General features: G+C 42.4%; 2 protein-coding genes across 2 annotated transcripts in view; both read left to right on the top strand.

Moving 5' to 3' along the window:
- Nucleotides 1-14,488, top strand: part of LOC134481937 (disks large homolog 5-like) — a 139,451-nt gene that overhangs the window by 5,390 nt on the left and 119,573 nt on the right. The window contains exons 5-8 of the mRNA XM_087586915.1: nucleotides 725-887; nucleotides 2,049-2,180; nucleotides 2,637-2,813; nucleotides 6,443-6,901. Of these exons, the coding sequence (XP_087443041.1) occupies nucleotides 725-887; nucleotides 2,049-2,180; nucleotides 2,637-2,813; nucleotides 6,443-6,527 (557 nt within the window). The 3' untranslated portion in view covers nucleotides 6,528-6,901. The remainder of the gene's footprint in view (nucleotides 1-724; nucleotides 888-2,048; nucleotides 2,181-2,636; nucleotides 2,814-6,442; nucleotides 6,902-14,488) is intronic.
- Nucleotides 1-14,488, top strand: part of LOC148000679 (disks large homolog 5-like) — a 58,580-nt gene that overhangs the window by 36,928 nt on the left and 7,164 nt on the right. The gene's annotated exons all lie outside the window — the stretch shown is intronic.

Here is a 14,488-nt window from a genome sequence, read left to right as displayed (position 1 = left end):
GCAGGGCAAGGGGGATTCCTGGAGGAGGTTGGCTTGAGCTGGTCCTTCCAGGAGTAGGACGTATGATTTAGAGCCCCAGTCTTCCTAATGGCTGACCCAGACACAATTTCTGATCATTAGTTTGACAGAAAACCAAGAACTGTTATATGTCAAGGGGCTTTCCTTGGATCTCTTTAACATCATGGGCAGTGTCAAAGAATACCAGGATGAGCCTCTGTAAGAATAACAAAGTGTCTCTCTCAGGATCGGCTGTTGAAGCACTTCATTCTCAGCAGTGTCCTGTAGATTACGTGGGTAATCGATGCCAAGAGGGATACTCTCCTGGTCATATATCAAGGTCTCAGTCACTTTGTCCTTGAACACACAGACTAGGGATTCAAGATGTTAAGCAGCTTGGACTCAAGGACTTACCTGCCTCACATCAGACATTAGCTGAGAAGGTCCTCCAATTCTTCTTGTTTAGGCCAGCTTTAGAATTTCAGCGCCAGAGGAATGGCTTTAGGAGGTGTGGTCTATATCTATGATGGCATATGTCATCATATGGCTCTGATGGTGGGAACAGGGAACTAGCTGAGTTCAGCTTAAAGATAGCTTTCTTGCTCTGTCAGGGATTCACTGTATCTGTAGAACTGTTCATCCTCAGACTTCTGTTTAGAGTAAGCATAGTTTTTCTTGACACTGTGTCCACATATATGCCTGTTCACTGGTGTTTATCTACCTACAGAGTTTGATCAGAAGGCATCATCCCAACCCTCCACAACACCTGTTGAGGAGGAGAGAATGAAGCGTCTGGAGAACCTCAAAATTGCTCTCCACAAGATGCAGAAGGAGAGAGATGAACTCAGGAGAATCCTGGCGGATTACCCGGGAAAGAATTTAAATGACAGGTAGTCACAATGCAAGTTCTGTTAAATCCACATGTCCTCACATCGCAGTAGGCTACAACTCCAGGGTGTCCTCATGGTCAAAAGCACTTTCCTGATTGTATCAGAATGTGAAGTTCAGATGGGAATGGGATGGTGGCACAGGCTATTTTAATTCCTACAAACGTAAATCATAGCCTGTGGCCTGATTGAATCACAGTCTGGGAGTGAGGGTAGTAGTGTGTGAGCTCTCATTGTGTGATTTAAGTAGCCTGGACAGGTGTTGGCTTGTGGGAATTTCTAGGTGCTCTGATTATGACCAATCATTGTTGTAATTGACGTGGAGGTGCTTTGGGTTCAATAGGTCCTGTGAAGAACTGGAGGGGCCCAATCCCACTTGGTGCCTCACAGTGTGTGACTGGACTGACAACAGGGTATCATTGGTTTTCTCTGATTTTATTCATTGTATTTGGAGATAATGCCACATCCTTATATTTAATTGGCATTCTAATTGTATTTGAGAGAGAGAGAGAGAGAGAGAGAGAGAGAGAGAGAGAGAGTGTTTTGTGTGAGTTTGTGTGTGTGTGTGTATGCATGTGTGAGTGTGTTTGTGTGTATCACTTAAGATCTGGGTATTCTATGTACTGATTTGGCCTGAGAATTATCCTGTGTCAATTTCCATGGCATGATGATGATGAGGGTGAGAGCCTCACTGTGAGCAGTAGAACATTTCACATCTGCTCAGGTGGACGCACATGGGAATCTCCTGGTGCGTGTTATAAATTCTTTTCCCTGTAAATACTGTTCATGTTCCTTTGGGTTTTCATGTAGCAATAGATTCTATGATTGAGAATTGTTACCTAAGAACAGGACAATAGTCTTCATGGGCTTAAGTTGGAGCCTGGATCGTGGCACAGGGTCCTCAAATGTTCATGGCAAGCTAGTCTATTCCTTCAAACCCCCTCAGGGAGCTCAAGCAAATCAGCTCCCTCCTTTTGTTTGCTTGGACTGCTGTCTCCGTGTTCATAATAATAAACTTAATAAATACCAAATGGACCCAGTACCAAGAAGCAAGGGCTTGGCATGTCCTAGGCTGGGGTAGTTCAGGATTCAGTCTGAATTCATGTAATTCTTGAATCCTTCATTCATAATGTTATTTCATCCTTGGACCATGCCCTACCACAGGAACAACTTTGAGTCCGAGATGCTCACGATGCAGCACGAGGAAGTGATGACCGACATGAAGAAAATGAGCGAGCAGGTCAATAGAGCTTTGGTCAAATGTACACACCTCACACTGGAAAATGACTGGTACTGGTGAGTAACTTACAAGGTTGTGACCCCAGCACAGGGCACAGCATGTGTCAGCCCATTCTTATCTTTGAAGTAAAGTGAGGATCAGGCTTTATAGTGTTTAAAGCAGACCAGGAAGCCTGTGTCTAAGGAAGGCTCTAGGACACACAGGACACAGAAAGATTGGCCTCCAAGCGACATTCTAATAAAATGGACAAGTAAGCACACATAGGGATTAAGTCCTCTTCTGAGAAAAACTTGAATCAATGGTGTCAGGTTTTTGAGAAGTGCCCTGAGTCTTCTGGAATGTGGCTCTTTTCTCCATTTGACCTGTCTCTAGGTCATGCTCCATGGCTACTGTGGACTTGGACTATAATCTGGGGCTCTTTGGATCAGGACCCAAGAAGGAGTAATGGACTTGGAGACGTGGGAGGAAGTTGGAGACTGACTGGGAGTCACCATTTTTTCTTTGTGTCTCAGCCGCAGCTTCTGCCCCCTCCTAACTGAGTTGTTTGAGCTGAAGAACAATGCCCAGAGAGCACGGCATGAGAACAGGGAGCTTCTATGGGAACAGATTGCACTGGAAGAGTCCATTAAGGAAACAACAAGGATCTGTGGGGAAGCCAGTATGAAAATCCGTGTATCAAGCAGCCTCAGGTAGGATGAATGAAGCATCAAGGGCAGGTACTCCTGATATCTAAGCATAAACCAAGTCAAACCAGTTTAACCTTCTCCAACTTATCCAGACACTCTCCTAGGTCTCATCCAGTTGTTCATCTCTTTGAACATTTACAAAACTTTCTGTGATGTTAGCTTCATGCAAGAAACTGGAGGATTGACAACCAAATCCTCCTGCTCAACTAGAAAATGCATTTCCTTAAGGGGGATCTGTTGATCACACACTGCACACTTACATGCCATTATGCTAGCGGGATGCCATGTGGTAGCCGTCTTTGTAGTGCACAGAACTGATTAGAGTTCAGTTCAATTGCCAAAAGAATGGCTCCCATTGTCAGTCATGATGGGGCTTGTGGACTTTCTCTCCTTTTCCCTGTACATTGAAAATGGTCCCTTCTGCCTGTCCAAATCGTGGTTTACAGTGACAGAGCTTGAGAAGCAGTTTGTCCGTCCTGTTTTATGTCAGTGTTTTAGTGTTCTTTCCTGTGGCTTATGTCCTGGAGCTGACTGGATGAACAGGGATGTAAGAAAGACTTCTCTCAGGGTGAGGGTTTGTGTGAGATATGTGAGGATTAGAGGGAAATTTTTCTCCAGCTCTCTCAACCTAGTGTGCCCAAGAAGTGCATTCCCTACACAGGTTTACTCTATAAGGGATGGAGAGCAATGTCTAAGCTCTCACTTGACACATTTCCTTTGCCTAATCTGTATTCAGCAACTGTTCTTCCAGCATGATGGCCTCCCCATTCTTTTCTGCTTCTCACTTATGATTTCTGTTTTCTCTCTCTCTCTCTCTCTCTCTCTCTCTCTCTCTCTCTCTCTCTCTCTCTCTCCCTCTCTCCATCTCTCTCTGACTCTGTGTGTGGGGGTGTTTTTTTGTGTGTTTGTGGGTACATATATGTGTGATCATGTTTATGACTATGGTGCATATTGTACTTTGGAAGTTGTTTGTTTTAATTGTTTGTGATATGGGGGTCTTATATATGTAAGTGTGTGTATATGTGTGCTTTTTCACATGTGTGTGTGAAGTCATCAAGTTTCTGAACACAGACACATATATATATTTATATATATATTGTATAAGTCTATATGTGCATATTTAGAAACATGTAAAAGTATACACACACACACACACACACACACACACACACACACACACACACACAAACAAACAAACAAACACTCCGAGAGAGAAAGAAGAAGAGAAAACATAATCTTTCCAATTACATTTTAAACTGTTCTTAATGGGGTCTTGATCACTATTCAAACTATTTACACTGGGAAAACTATTCATAAACATTGATATTACTTGGAGAAAACTCAGGAATAGGGTACAGGGATGTGAGGAGAGGCTGCTGTGTGATATCCATGTACCTGAGTGTGGAAACTGATGACTGAGGGCTCTTCTGCCTTCTTTGCTCTCAGTGTATAGTAACACTGGAAGGTCATGTGGCTTGTTGTGTCTTCTCAGCATCCTGGTTATGTTAATCGTTACCTGCCACCACTTTCTCTCCAGATTGGCCTAATTGGTTGAATATACCTTGGCTTTGGAGTTTGGCCTGGAATTTGTTAATTGAAAGATTAATTTGCTTAGAGTTGAATCTGCAAGCAGAAGATGTCCAGGAGTTATGCTGAGGTGGAATCACATCTTTGCCTCAGACAGAAACTTAGGCTAAAATCGTCCAAAGCACTCACCCTGTGTTGTGTTGTGGCAATCTTAACCATTGTTATTCAAAATCATTTGATCTGAGTGAAAATCATCTGTAAGGAGGGTTTAGAACAGTGATGACCCTCAGACATTGCTGGAGGTGTCAAATGGGTAGCCCTGTGAGAAGCCATGTACAACTCTTGTGAAAGTTCAACCTTTTGACACAGCGATTCCAGAACAAGAAGTAGGTGTGAGCAGAGAAACTGTGGCACATTAGTGTTGTAGTGGTTCACCTCAGAGCAGCCATGCAGCAAAATTATCCAGATGTCCACCAGTCAGAAAGTGAAAAGGTACAATGTTGTCCAGCCCTTCCATGGACTGTGGCTGAGTTTGATTATACCTGCCAGCATTTGGCTTTGAATTAGTCAGCCTTATCTTACTGGAATTATATCTGATAGCATCCCAGTCCAAGTTTTACCTTGGATTGTGGTTATAGAGATTTCCTAGCTGTTTGTGCTGGTAGTTTGTTTCCCCTGTCAGGTACTGTATGGTAAAGGGACCTCATATTGGAAAATGCAGCTCACTTTGCATGCACTGGGAAACAGTGGGCCAGAGGACTGAAGAGGCTCACCTGCCCCCCCCCCCCCAGTGCTCTGTTTCCTGAAATCAGCCTCCTGTGCACAGCCTTGTGACCTTGCTAAGCAGGCTTGGCTAACAGGCCTAGATGTCACATTTCTAATTTCTGATTTTCATGGGAATACACTTTATTGGCTGAGCTGTCTTTAGGCTATGCTCACTGTGTACTTACCCCACTCCAGGTTTTTTTTTTTATGCCACAATAGTAGACTGGGTGAACCCTTCTATTACCATTAACTGGGAAACTAACCACATTCTGCAAAATACTCTGCTTGTATATGTGAACAAATATATTTGGGTGAGTTCAAAAGTGTGTATGTCTGGGTGTCTGTCTGTCTGTGTCTGTATACATGTATGTCTCCATGGACAATATAATCTTCTAATGACCAGGATGAGGAGAGAATGGAGGAAAGTCTGCAGGACCCCCTGAATCAGCAAAAACTGGTCACTGAGCAAAAGGCCTTGCCTGAGAAGATGCAGCATCATTTCAGTGTCAATGAGAGGATTTGAAAGCACAGGATGAGAGGACCCAAGTAGATTCCCTGTACTTATAAACTGTCTTATTGGGTGTGTGACTTTCTCCATAGTTCTCAGCACCTGTCAGCTAGGAGCAGCTCAGAATATTTTTCTTGTCCATTTTAAAAGAAATTCCGTCCATGAAGTGTATGTGATCCATAGAGATTCTGGATATTGTGTACTGATCCCTCCAGTCTGTGCTCTCTTGTATTATCTGAGCCCAGTGCCTTTAGGTCTCCCCACAAATAGTTTTACGATACACATAAACAAAGGAGTGGTATAGTTTATTTTCTGCATGAGTATCTCCTTTGGACTTCAATGCCTACCCTCGGCAAGATTTCCATGCAGCATATTCTTGCCAAGTATAATATCACTTCAGTGTGCATGTACTTCTTGAGATATTGTTTCTCTGGGTCTTTGCAGATATTGAGGTTGTCATGTGGACCCCAGGCATATTCCTGCACTGGAGGAATAATAATAGTCTTCATTTCAGTGATGGCCAGATTCCAAGGCCTTCCTATTGTTTTCTAGTTTGTTCATATCTCTCCTCATCTGACATTGAGACATTGCTACATGATATTAAAATATAATGTATACGTATGATTGGAATTATCTGCTGTTCACTGTTTAATTTTTAGCAGTTTTAAAAGCTGGGAAAATATGCAGGCCTGTGGGATCTCTTACCCTTCTCTCTTGGGCATGAGAGAATGACCTCAGATGAAAGATCATCCTGGATTATCCTGCTGAATTGTGCTGCTGTGTATGGGATAAGTGACATGGCAGGTTCTCACCAGGCCTTTTCCACCCCTAGGTCTGAACACTGCAGCAGAAGCTTTCCCAGGGCACAGAGCAGGATTACAGCTCTCAGAGACAGAACTGTCCACCAGGAGCACTGAGGGTGCAAAGATTGACACCACCTCCCACATCTCAGTCCTTGTAACCATACCAATCTTGGGCTAAATTTGAAAGACCTTGAGATGTGGCCTGGAACACGCCTCACGTTTAACCTTTTGACGACTTGTCCATCAACAACCAACCACTCCGAGTGAGGCAGGTCTACATTCATCTTGAGGAGATTTTTACCATCTTACCTGCCGTTCTGCTGTGTTTGCAAGGCCAGCAACAGGCTGGAGTTATATGTTGAAGAATCAGCAGGAATTGAATGCTGACTAATTTACTTGTTATATTTGTTTTTAGTTTGAAGTTTGGTTTTATGCATTTGGTTTTATTTGTTTACGTTTGAAGTTTTGTTATTTATTTGTTAACTTTAGTTTTTTAATTAATATGCTATATTCTTAAGGCTATATACATTGAACTCATTGACTCCCCACTTTAAAATGTTCTCGAATAAATTAATTTTTGCCAATAAATAAAAATGTGACCTTTAACCCTTCACTCACAAGACCGTCCTGAGTCGTGTGTGGTTCTTCCTCCTGTAACAGCACAAGTGTAAGGCAACAGTGGTTTTCTGCAAGTCTCATGCAGCTTAGGCTTCACCATCAGTTCACAGCAGCCAGAGCTGCACAGGAAACTGTGCTCTTGATGTAGACAGTGTATCGTGCTCTGTGGATCCCACATACATGATGAAAATTATCCTTGCTTTATCCCTGTGCTCACAAATTTAGCTTCCTTTATAGTGACAAACAAAGGAGAAACACAAGTATTTCTCTAATACATTAGAGGAAATAAAAACATTCAGTATAGGAATATAAAAAGCGACCAGGACACACAGAGCTGTATGCCTCTGCATTCCTTATAATAAAGCATCGGTTATAACTGCACATTTATTTAATTCCAGCAATTTTGGAGGAACGATATTTTTAAATTTTTTATTAGGTATATTTCTTTACTTACATTTCAAACGTTATTCCCCTTCCTTATTTCCATCCTTAAGCCCCCATTCCCTTCCCTCTCCCTTCTCCATATGTGTATCCCCTATACATCCCCCTTATTGTTCACCACTATTCCCCTGCACTGCCCCTGGAACATTTTCTTTATTGTTCTGTTGGTTTGTTTGTTGTTATTCTTTTTCTCCCATTTTTATTAAATTGGGCATTTCTTATTTACATTTCAAATGTTATTCCTTTTCCTGGTTTCCTGTCCATCAGCCCCCTAACCCCTCCCCTTCCCGTTCTAAATGGGTGTCCCCTCCCTGTCCAACCCCCATTACTGCCCTCTCCAACATTCCCTACGCTGGGGGTTCAACCTTGGTAGTACCAAGGGCTTCTCCTTCCAGTGTTGCCCCAACAATGTTATTTACTGCTACCTACGCAGGGTCAGTCCATGTGTAGTCTTTGGGCAGTGGTTTGGTCCCTGGAAGCTCTGGTTGGTTCTTATGGGGTTGCAAGCCCCTTCAGCTCCTTCAGTCCTTTCCCTAGTTCCTCCAATGGGTGTCCCGTTCTCAGTTCAGTGGTTCGCTTCAGGCATTTGACTCTGTATTTGACATGTTCTGGCTGTGTCTTTCAGGAGAGAGCTATATCCGGTTCATGTCAGCATGCACTTCTTAGCTTCATCCATCTTATCTAGTTTTGGTGGATATATATCCATATCTATATCTATATCTATATCTATATCTATATCTATATCTATATATCTATATATCTATATATCTATATATCTATATATCTATATATCTATATATCTATATATCTATATCTATATCTATATCTATCTATCTATCATCTATCTATCTATCTATCCATCTATCTATCTATATGGACCACATGTGGGGCAGGCTCTGAATGGCCGTTCCTTCATTCTCTGCCCTAAAATTTTCCTCCCTATCCCCTCCTGTGAATATTTTTGTTCCCCCCTTAAAGAAGGAGTGAAGCATCCACATTTTCGTCATCCTTCTTGAGTTTCATGTGGTTTGTGCCTTAGATCTTGTGTATTTTGAGTATAACTAAGAGGCGAGGATGCAAAAGAATCAAATGGATAGCTTGAGGCCAGAGGTTAGTGGTGAACACCAGAGGGAAAGATCATTCTTCCAGAAAGAATTGGCAGGTTTCTGGTAACTCAGCTTTACCAGACTACTTGTCTTGGGTCCACAGAACTCTCTGAGTTGCCAACACCAAGGTATGTTACGCCTACATACACTGGACAGTGTAGAAGGAGATGTCAAAGCCAGATGTCACATTTACACCTATGTAAATAAAAAACAGAGATCATTTACCCAGAAAGGATTGCATACAGGTAGCCAACGCTAGGATAAATTATGGGAACCTGAATTAACTGACACATGGCCTCCTAGAGTCAGATAAAAGTACCTGCTTGTTTTTATTGATACCCTTTCTGGGTGAGTAGAAGCTCACTACATCGGACTGAAACTGATCATAGAGCAACTAGAAAGCTCTGCTAGGAACTTTCCTCCTAATTTTGCCACTGACTAGGAATGCTGTCCTATAATAGCCCAGCTCTCATGGCCAAAGCCTATGAATAACAGTCAAAGATGTATGAATAGTTTGGAGTCTTTGTTGTGCAGAATTCTGGGTAGGTGGAAATAATGAACAAGACATTAAAGGAGACACTAAGAAAACTCTCATTAGAGTCCAGGAAAGGTGGAAAGGCTCTTTTCTTATTTTGGGACTGCTGTACTCCATACAAGGAGGGATTGAACCCTATAATATTATGTTTAGAATACACGCCCCATTGCTTCTAAGTCTTAGAGATCAGAGGTTGGCAGAATTCTTCAACTATTTTATTCTTGAAATCCTGTCTGTCCAGTTCTCTGTAAAGTCTATTACTTTGACTATCAGAGAGACCCAGTGAACCTCTAAATCTATCTACAATATCCCCTATATTGGACCTGGTGGTAGTGGGCAACGAAAGGACAATGAAAGCAATTTGCAATGAACTTACGTGGCGATGTTTTACACTCTTACAGCTATGAGGTTAGGTGGAATTTTAACATGGATTCCTCACAACTAGGTCAAGAACGTAGAAGCCACAGATGACAAGGCCAAATAGACTCCCTCCAGAACTTCTGGACCTATTAAAGTTGAGCTTTCACCTGACCTCAAGCCCTTCCACTCCCTGCCCAACCTCCTGGATCTTACATTTGGCATGAATACAGGATCATGGTCCAAACTCTAACACCCTCAGGCCTGGCCCTGGGAACTCAGGAAGGTGGACACTAGAGAAGTGACGTCTAATGGAACTGCAGAGGACCAATCTCCGTCCACGTTGTTCTTTGCTCACTGATATCTGGTTATTTTTTGGAGAAAGGATTTGGAAGTTTATCATCTGAAGTAGGTGCACAACATTTAAAGTTGTATATTCACTGTGTAACTGGATTAACTATGTTACCAAGATCATTGCAACAGAGGGATGCAAAACAGAGACTTTGTGAGTACACATCCATGAATATATGTAAAGAAAGACACCTTGGAAGGAATGCACAATAAGAAAATGAAATCCAATATCCAATAAATTAAAGGTCTGGAGGGAAATACTGACTTTTGGGAAACAGGAAAACCTAGGAAATGGGAATGTATGTCACAGGAATGGATCTGGGAATAAAATTATTATGCAGAAGAATGTCTTCCATCCCATGTCCCGTGATCTTTCTCCCCATGCCAAGCCCCTGACGCAATCTGCCCTTTCAGAGCATGTAACTACTAATGGAGCAAAGAGAAATCTCTAGCTTTAGAGGGAGGAGATATGGAAAGGGTTCCATTGTGTCACTGGAGAGCCTCCTGGAGATGGCACCTCAGAATCTGGTCACCATAAGGAAAGCTGGTTAGCAGGAGGCCCTGGCAGTTCCCAGTGACGTCATCCAAATGCTCTCCCCCAACCTGGCCTTCTAGACAGAGTAGCGTAAACTGCAATAAAAGGATACACTTGAAAGTAAAACTTGGAGGAAATGCACTGGCATATTTACATTGTCACTGTGAACTGTAACATTCTTCTCTTGGCTTCTGTGGCCAGACATGAGGGCTCTGAAGCTATGCTGCCTCCTGTGAACTGTGAATGAGCTTGTGTCACACGAAGCATGTGAATGGAGTGAGAAGACAGTAGGAGGACCTTGTGACACTGCCCTCCCAATGGAGACATGGAAGTGTTGACAATCACAGTGGGTGAGTCTCAAGCTGCACTTTGAGACCCAGCCAGGCTACGTTTCACCTGTCAGCTCACTTCCTGCACATCCACCACAGGCCAAGGGCAGGCTCAGATGAAGCTCTGTTGAAGACAGGTGCTGTCCCTTGTGAGCTGTGTCTCAGGGTATGCGGAAGACCATTCACCCTCCTGTGATGTGGGACATCAGAGTAGTAAGAGGCAGGCAAAGGGGACAGTTCTGTGTTTGTTTTTCTTGGCTACCATAACTACATCTTCTAGGCTAAGGATTTGCTCATGGAAGTCTGCTGTGTCACATGTGTAAAGGCCAAGCTGTCTGAAGTCTCAGTAACACAACTGGCTCCAGGCTGCTTTCTCAGTCACTGGGATTTACACGCAGTCCTTCATACCTTGTCTTCTAGATCCACAAATTCTTGTCTGGCTTCATATGGACAAGGTACTTTATATGTCTTCTTACTAATAGTATGCTTTATAAGTGTGCTTATCCAGGGTGTTTTGTTATATATTTTAAGACTATTTTGAGTAGAATATTTCCCTGATTTCTTTCCCATAGTTGGTTTTTGGTATACAGGAAAGATAATGAGTTTTGTGTGTTATTTTGCATTCTACTACTTTAATGAATGTATTTTCAGCTTTAAGAAACTTAATTTTTTAGAGACAAGTTGTCTCTATTTAGGATCACCTCTAACTAATTCATATTTGTCTTTGCATTTTAAGTATTTCAATCCACATTATTTCATTTTATATTTTCAGATGATTATGAGGGGAATTTTTCCCAGATTTTCTCATGGTATGATTTGGATTGGCATAAAGGAAGGCTAAGAAATTTTGTGTGTTCCCATTGTATTGTGCTTTTATGAATGTATTTATCAGTCTTAAGAGATGGTGATATTGGGGTTGGGGATTTAGCTCCGCGGTAGAGCGCTTGCCTAGCGAGCCCAAGGCCCTGGGTTCGGTCCCCAGCTCCGAAAAAAAAGAAAAGGAAAATAAAAAGAGAGATGGTGATACATTTTTTAGTTTTAAAAATAGTATCACGTCATCTGCAAATGAAAAGATTTTGACTTCTTCATTTTTCATTTGGGTTACCCAAGTTCACCACCCACCACTGATGCTTATTGTTATTTATTCCACTTTTCCTCTGGGTTTCTCTCTTGTCTCTTTTCATTGTTGCTACTCCCCCCACCCTTTGTCCATCCTTCCCTGCCTCTACCTAGGTCCTTCCATCCTTCTGCCTCCCATGATTATGTTCTTCCCCTTCTAAGTGGGTTCAAGCATCCACAATTTGGCCTTCTGACATGTTACCCTTCTTGTGATCAATGAATTGTATAGTGGGTCTTCTGAACTTTTGGGCTAACATCCATTTGTCACTAAATACATCCCATGTTATGTCTTTTTCGATCTCTGTTACTTCACTATTTTCCAGTTCCATCCCTTTGCCTACAAAGTTCTTGGTGTATTCATCTTTGATACCCGAGTACTGTTCCTCTATTTGAATAGAGCGCACTTTCTATATTCATTCCTCAGTTGAGTTGAGGTCTATCGTGGTTGTTTCCAGCATTTGACTAATATGAGTAAGGCTGCTATGAACATATTCATCCACACGTCCTTGTCATATGTGGATCAGGTTTGAGTATATGCGCTGAAGTGGGTGGTAAAGCTGGGTCTTCAGGTAAAGCTATTTGCATTGTTCCCATTATCCTCCACATTGATATCCAGAGTGGCTATACAGCTAGTAATCACACCAACAATGGAGGAGTGTTCCACTTTCTCTACATCCCAGCCCACTCTGCTGCTGCCTCAGTTTTCTATCTTAGCCATTCTGATTGGTGTAATGAAGGATCTCAGGTTCGTTTTGATTTTCCTTTTTCTGATAACTAAGGATGTTGAACATTTCTTGATGAGTTTCTCAGGCATTGAGATACCTCAGTTGAGAATTCTTGGTTTAGCTCTCTATCCCAGTTTAAAAGTCGGGTTATTTGGTTGTCTGGGAGTTTACCTTTTTGAGTATTTTGTTTATTTTTAATTTTGGCACACTCTCACATGTAGGGTTGGTAAAACTCTTCTCCGAATCTGTAGCTTGCTGATTTGTCCTATTGGCAGTGTCCTTTGCTTTAAAGAAAGTTTTCAGATTGTTGAGATTTCATACATTTACTGTTGATCTTAGAGCCTGACCCTTTGGTATTCTGTTCTGACAACTTTCTCCTGTGCAAATGTGTTCTAGGAACTTTGTGACACTTTCCCTTCTATTAGCTTCTGCATGTTTGGTTTTATGTGGATTTCTTTGATTCACTTGGATTTGAACTTTGTAGAAAGAGATAGAAATGGATCAATTGGCACTCAACTACATGCAGACCACCAGTTAGGGTAGCATCATTTCTTAAAATGCTTTCTGTTATGTTCAAAGTCCTCAGTCATCAGGGAAATGCAAATCAAAACAACCCTGAGATTCCACCTCACACCAGTCAGAATGGCTGAGACCAAAAACTCAGGTGTTAGCAGATGCTGGTGAGAATGCGGAGAAAGAGGAACACTCCTCCACTGTTGGTAGGATTGCAAACTGGACAACCTCTCTGGAAATCAGTCTGGAGTTTCTTCAAAAATTGAACATTGCACTGCCTGAGCACCCAGCTATACCTCTCCTGGGCAATACCCAAAAGATGCTCCAACATACAGCAAAAACACATGCTCCACTATGTTCATAGCAGCCGTATTCATAACAGCCAGAAGCTGGGAAAAACCCAGATGCCCTTCAACAGAGGAATGGATACAGAAAATGGGGTACATCTACACAGTGGAGTAGTACTCAGCTATTAGGAACAATGACTTCATGAAAATCTTACAGCAATGGAAGGAACTAGAAAATATGATCCTGAATGAGGTAACCTAATGACAAGAAAACCCACATCGTATGCACTCACTGATAAGTGGACATTAGCCACAAATCTCAGATTACCCAAGATGCAATCCACAGACCACATGAAGCTCAAGAAGGATGACCAAAGTGTGGAAGCTTCAGTCCCTCTCAGAAGGGGGAACAAAAATACTCACAGGAGGAAGTGTGGAGATGAAGTCTGGAGCAGAGACTGAGGAAAGGCTACCCAGGGACTGCCCTAACTGGGGATCCAGTCTATATACATCCACCAACCTCAGACAATATTGGTGATGCCAAGAAGTGCGAGCTGACAGGTGCCTGATATAGCTGTCTTCTGAAAGGCACTGCCAGAGCATGACAAATACAGAGGCGGATGTTTGAAGTCAACCATTGAACTGAGAACAATGGAGGAGGCAGAGAAAGGATTGAAGGAGCTGAAGGGGTTTGCAACCCCATAACAACAATAATACCAACCAACTACAGCTCCAGGAGACTAAACCACCATTCAAATGGTACACATGGACAGACCCAGGGCTCCGGCAGCATGTGTAGAATAGGATTGACTTGTTGGGCATCAATGAGAGAAGAAGCCCTTGGTCCTGCGAGGCTCTATGCCCCAGTGTAGGAGAATGTCAGGGCAGGGTGGCAGGAAGTGTTGGGTGGGGGGGAGAACACCCTCAGAGAAACAGGGTGAGGGGGATGGGGTAGGGGGATATGGGTGTGAAACAGAGAAAGGCTATAACATTTGAATGTAACTAAAAACAAATAAAGAATGAAAAAAATTAAAAGGCATAACAAATGCAAAAGATTGGGGTGCCATTCCATAGTCGTGATGTGTTTCTTCTGTGAGAACATACTGGTTGTCACTTCTCTATGACTGTCTTCTTATTTGAAAGTAAATAATGGGATCAT

The sequence above is a fragment of the Rattus norvegicus genome, chromosome 15, assembly GCF_021556685.1.
Source record: "Rattus norvegicus strain SHRSP/BbbUtx chromosome 15, alternate assembly SHRSP_T2T, whole genome shotgun sequence".
Taxonomy (NCBI): Eukaryota; Metazoa; Chordata; class Mammalia; order Rodentia; family Muridae; genus Rattus; species Rattus norvegicus.
Note: the sequence above shows the minus strand (reverse complement) of the source record. Positions and strands in the feature narration are given on the sequence as shown.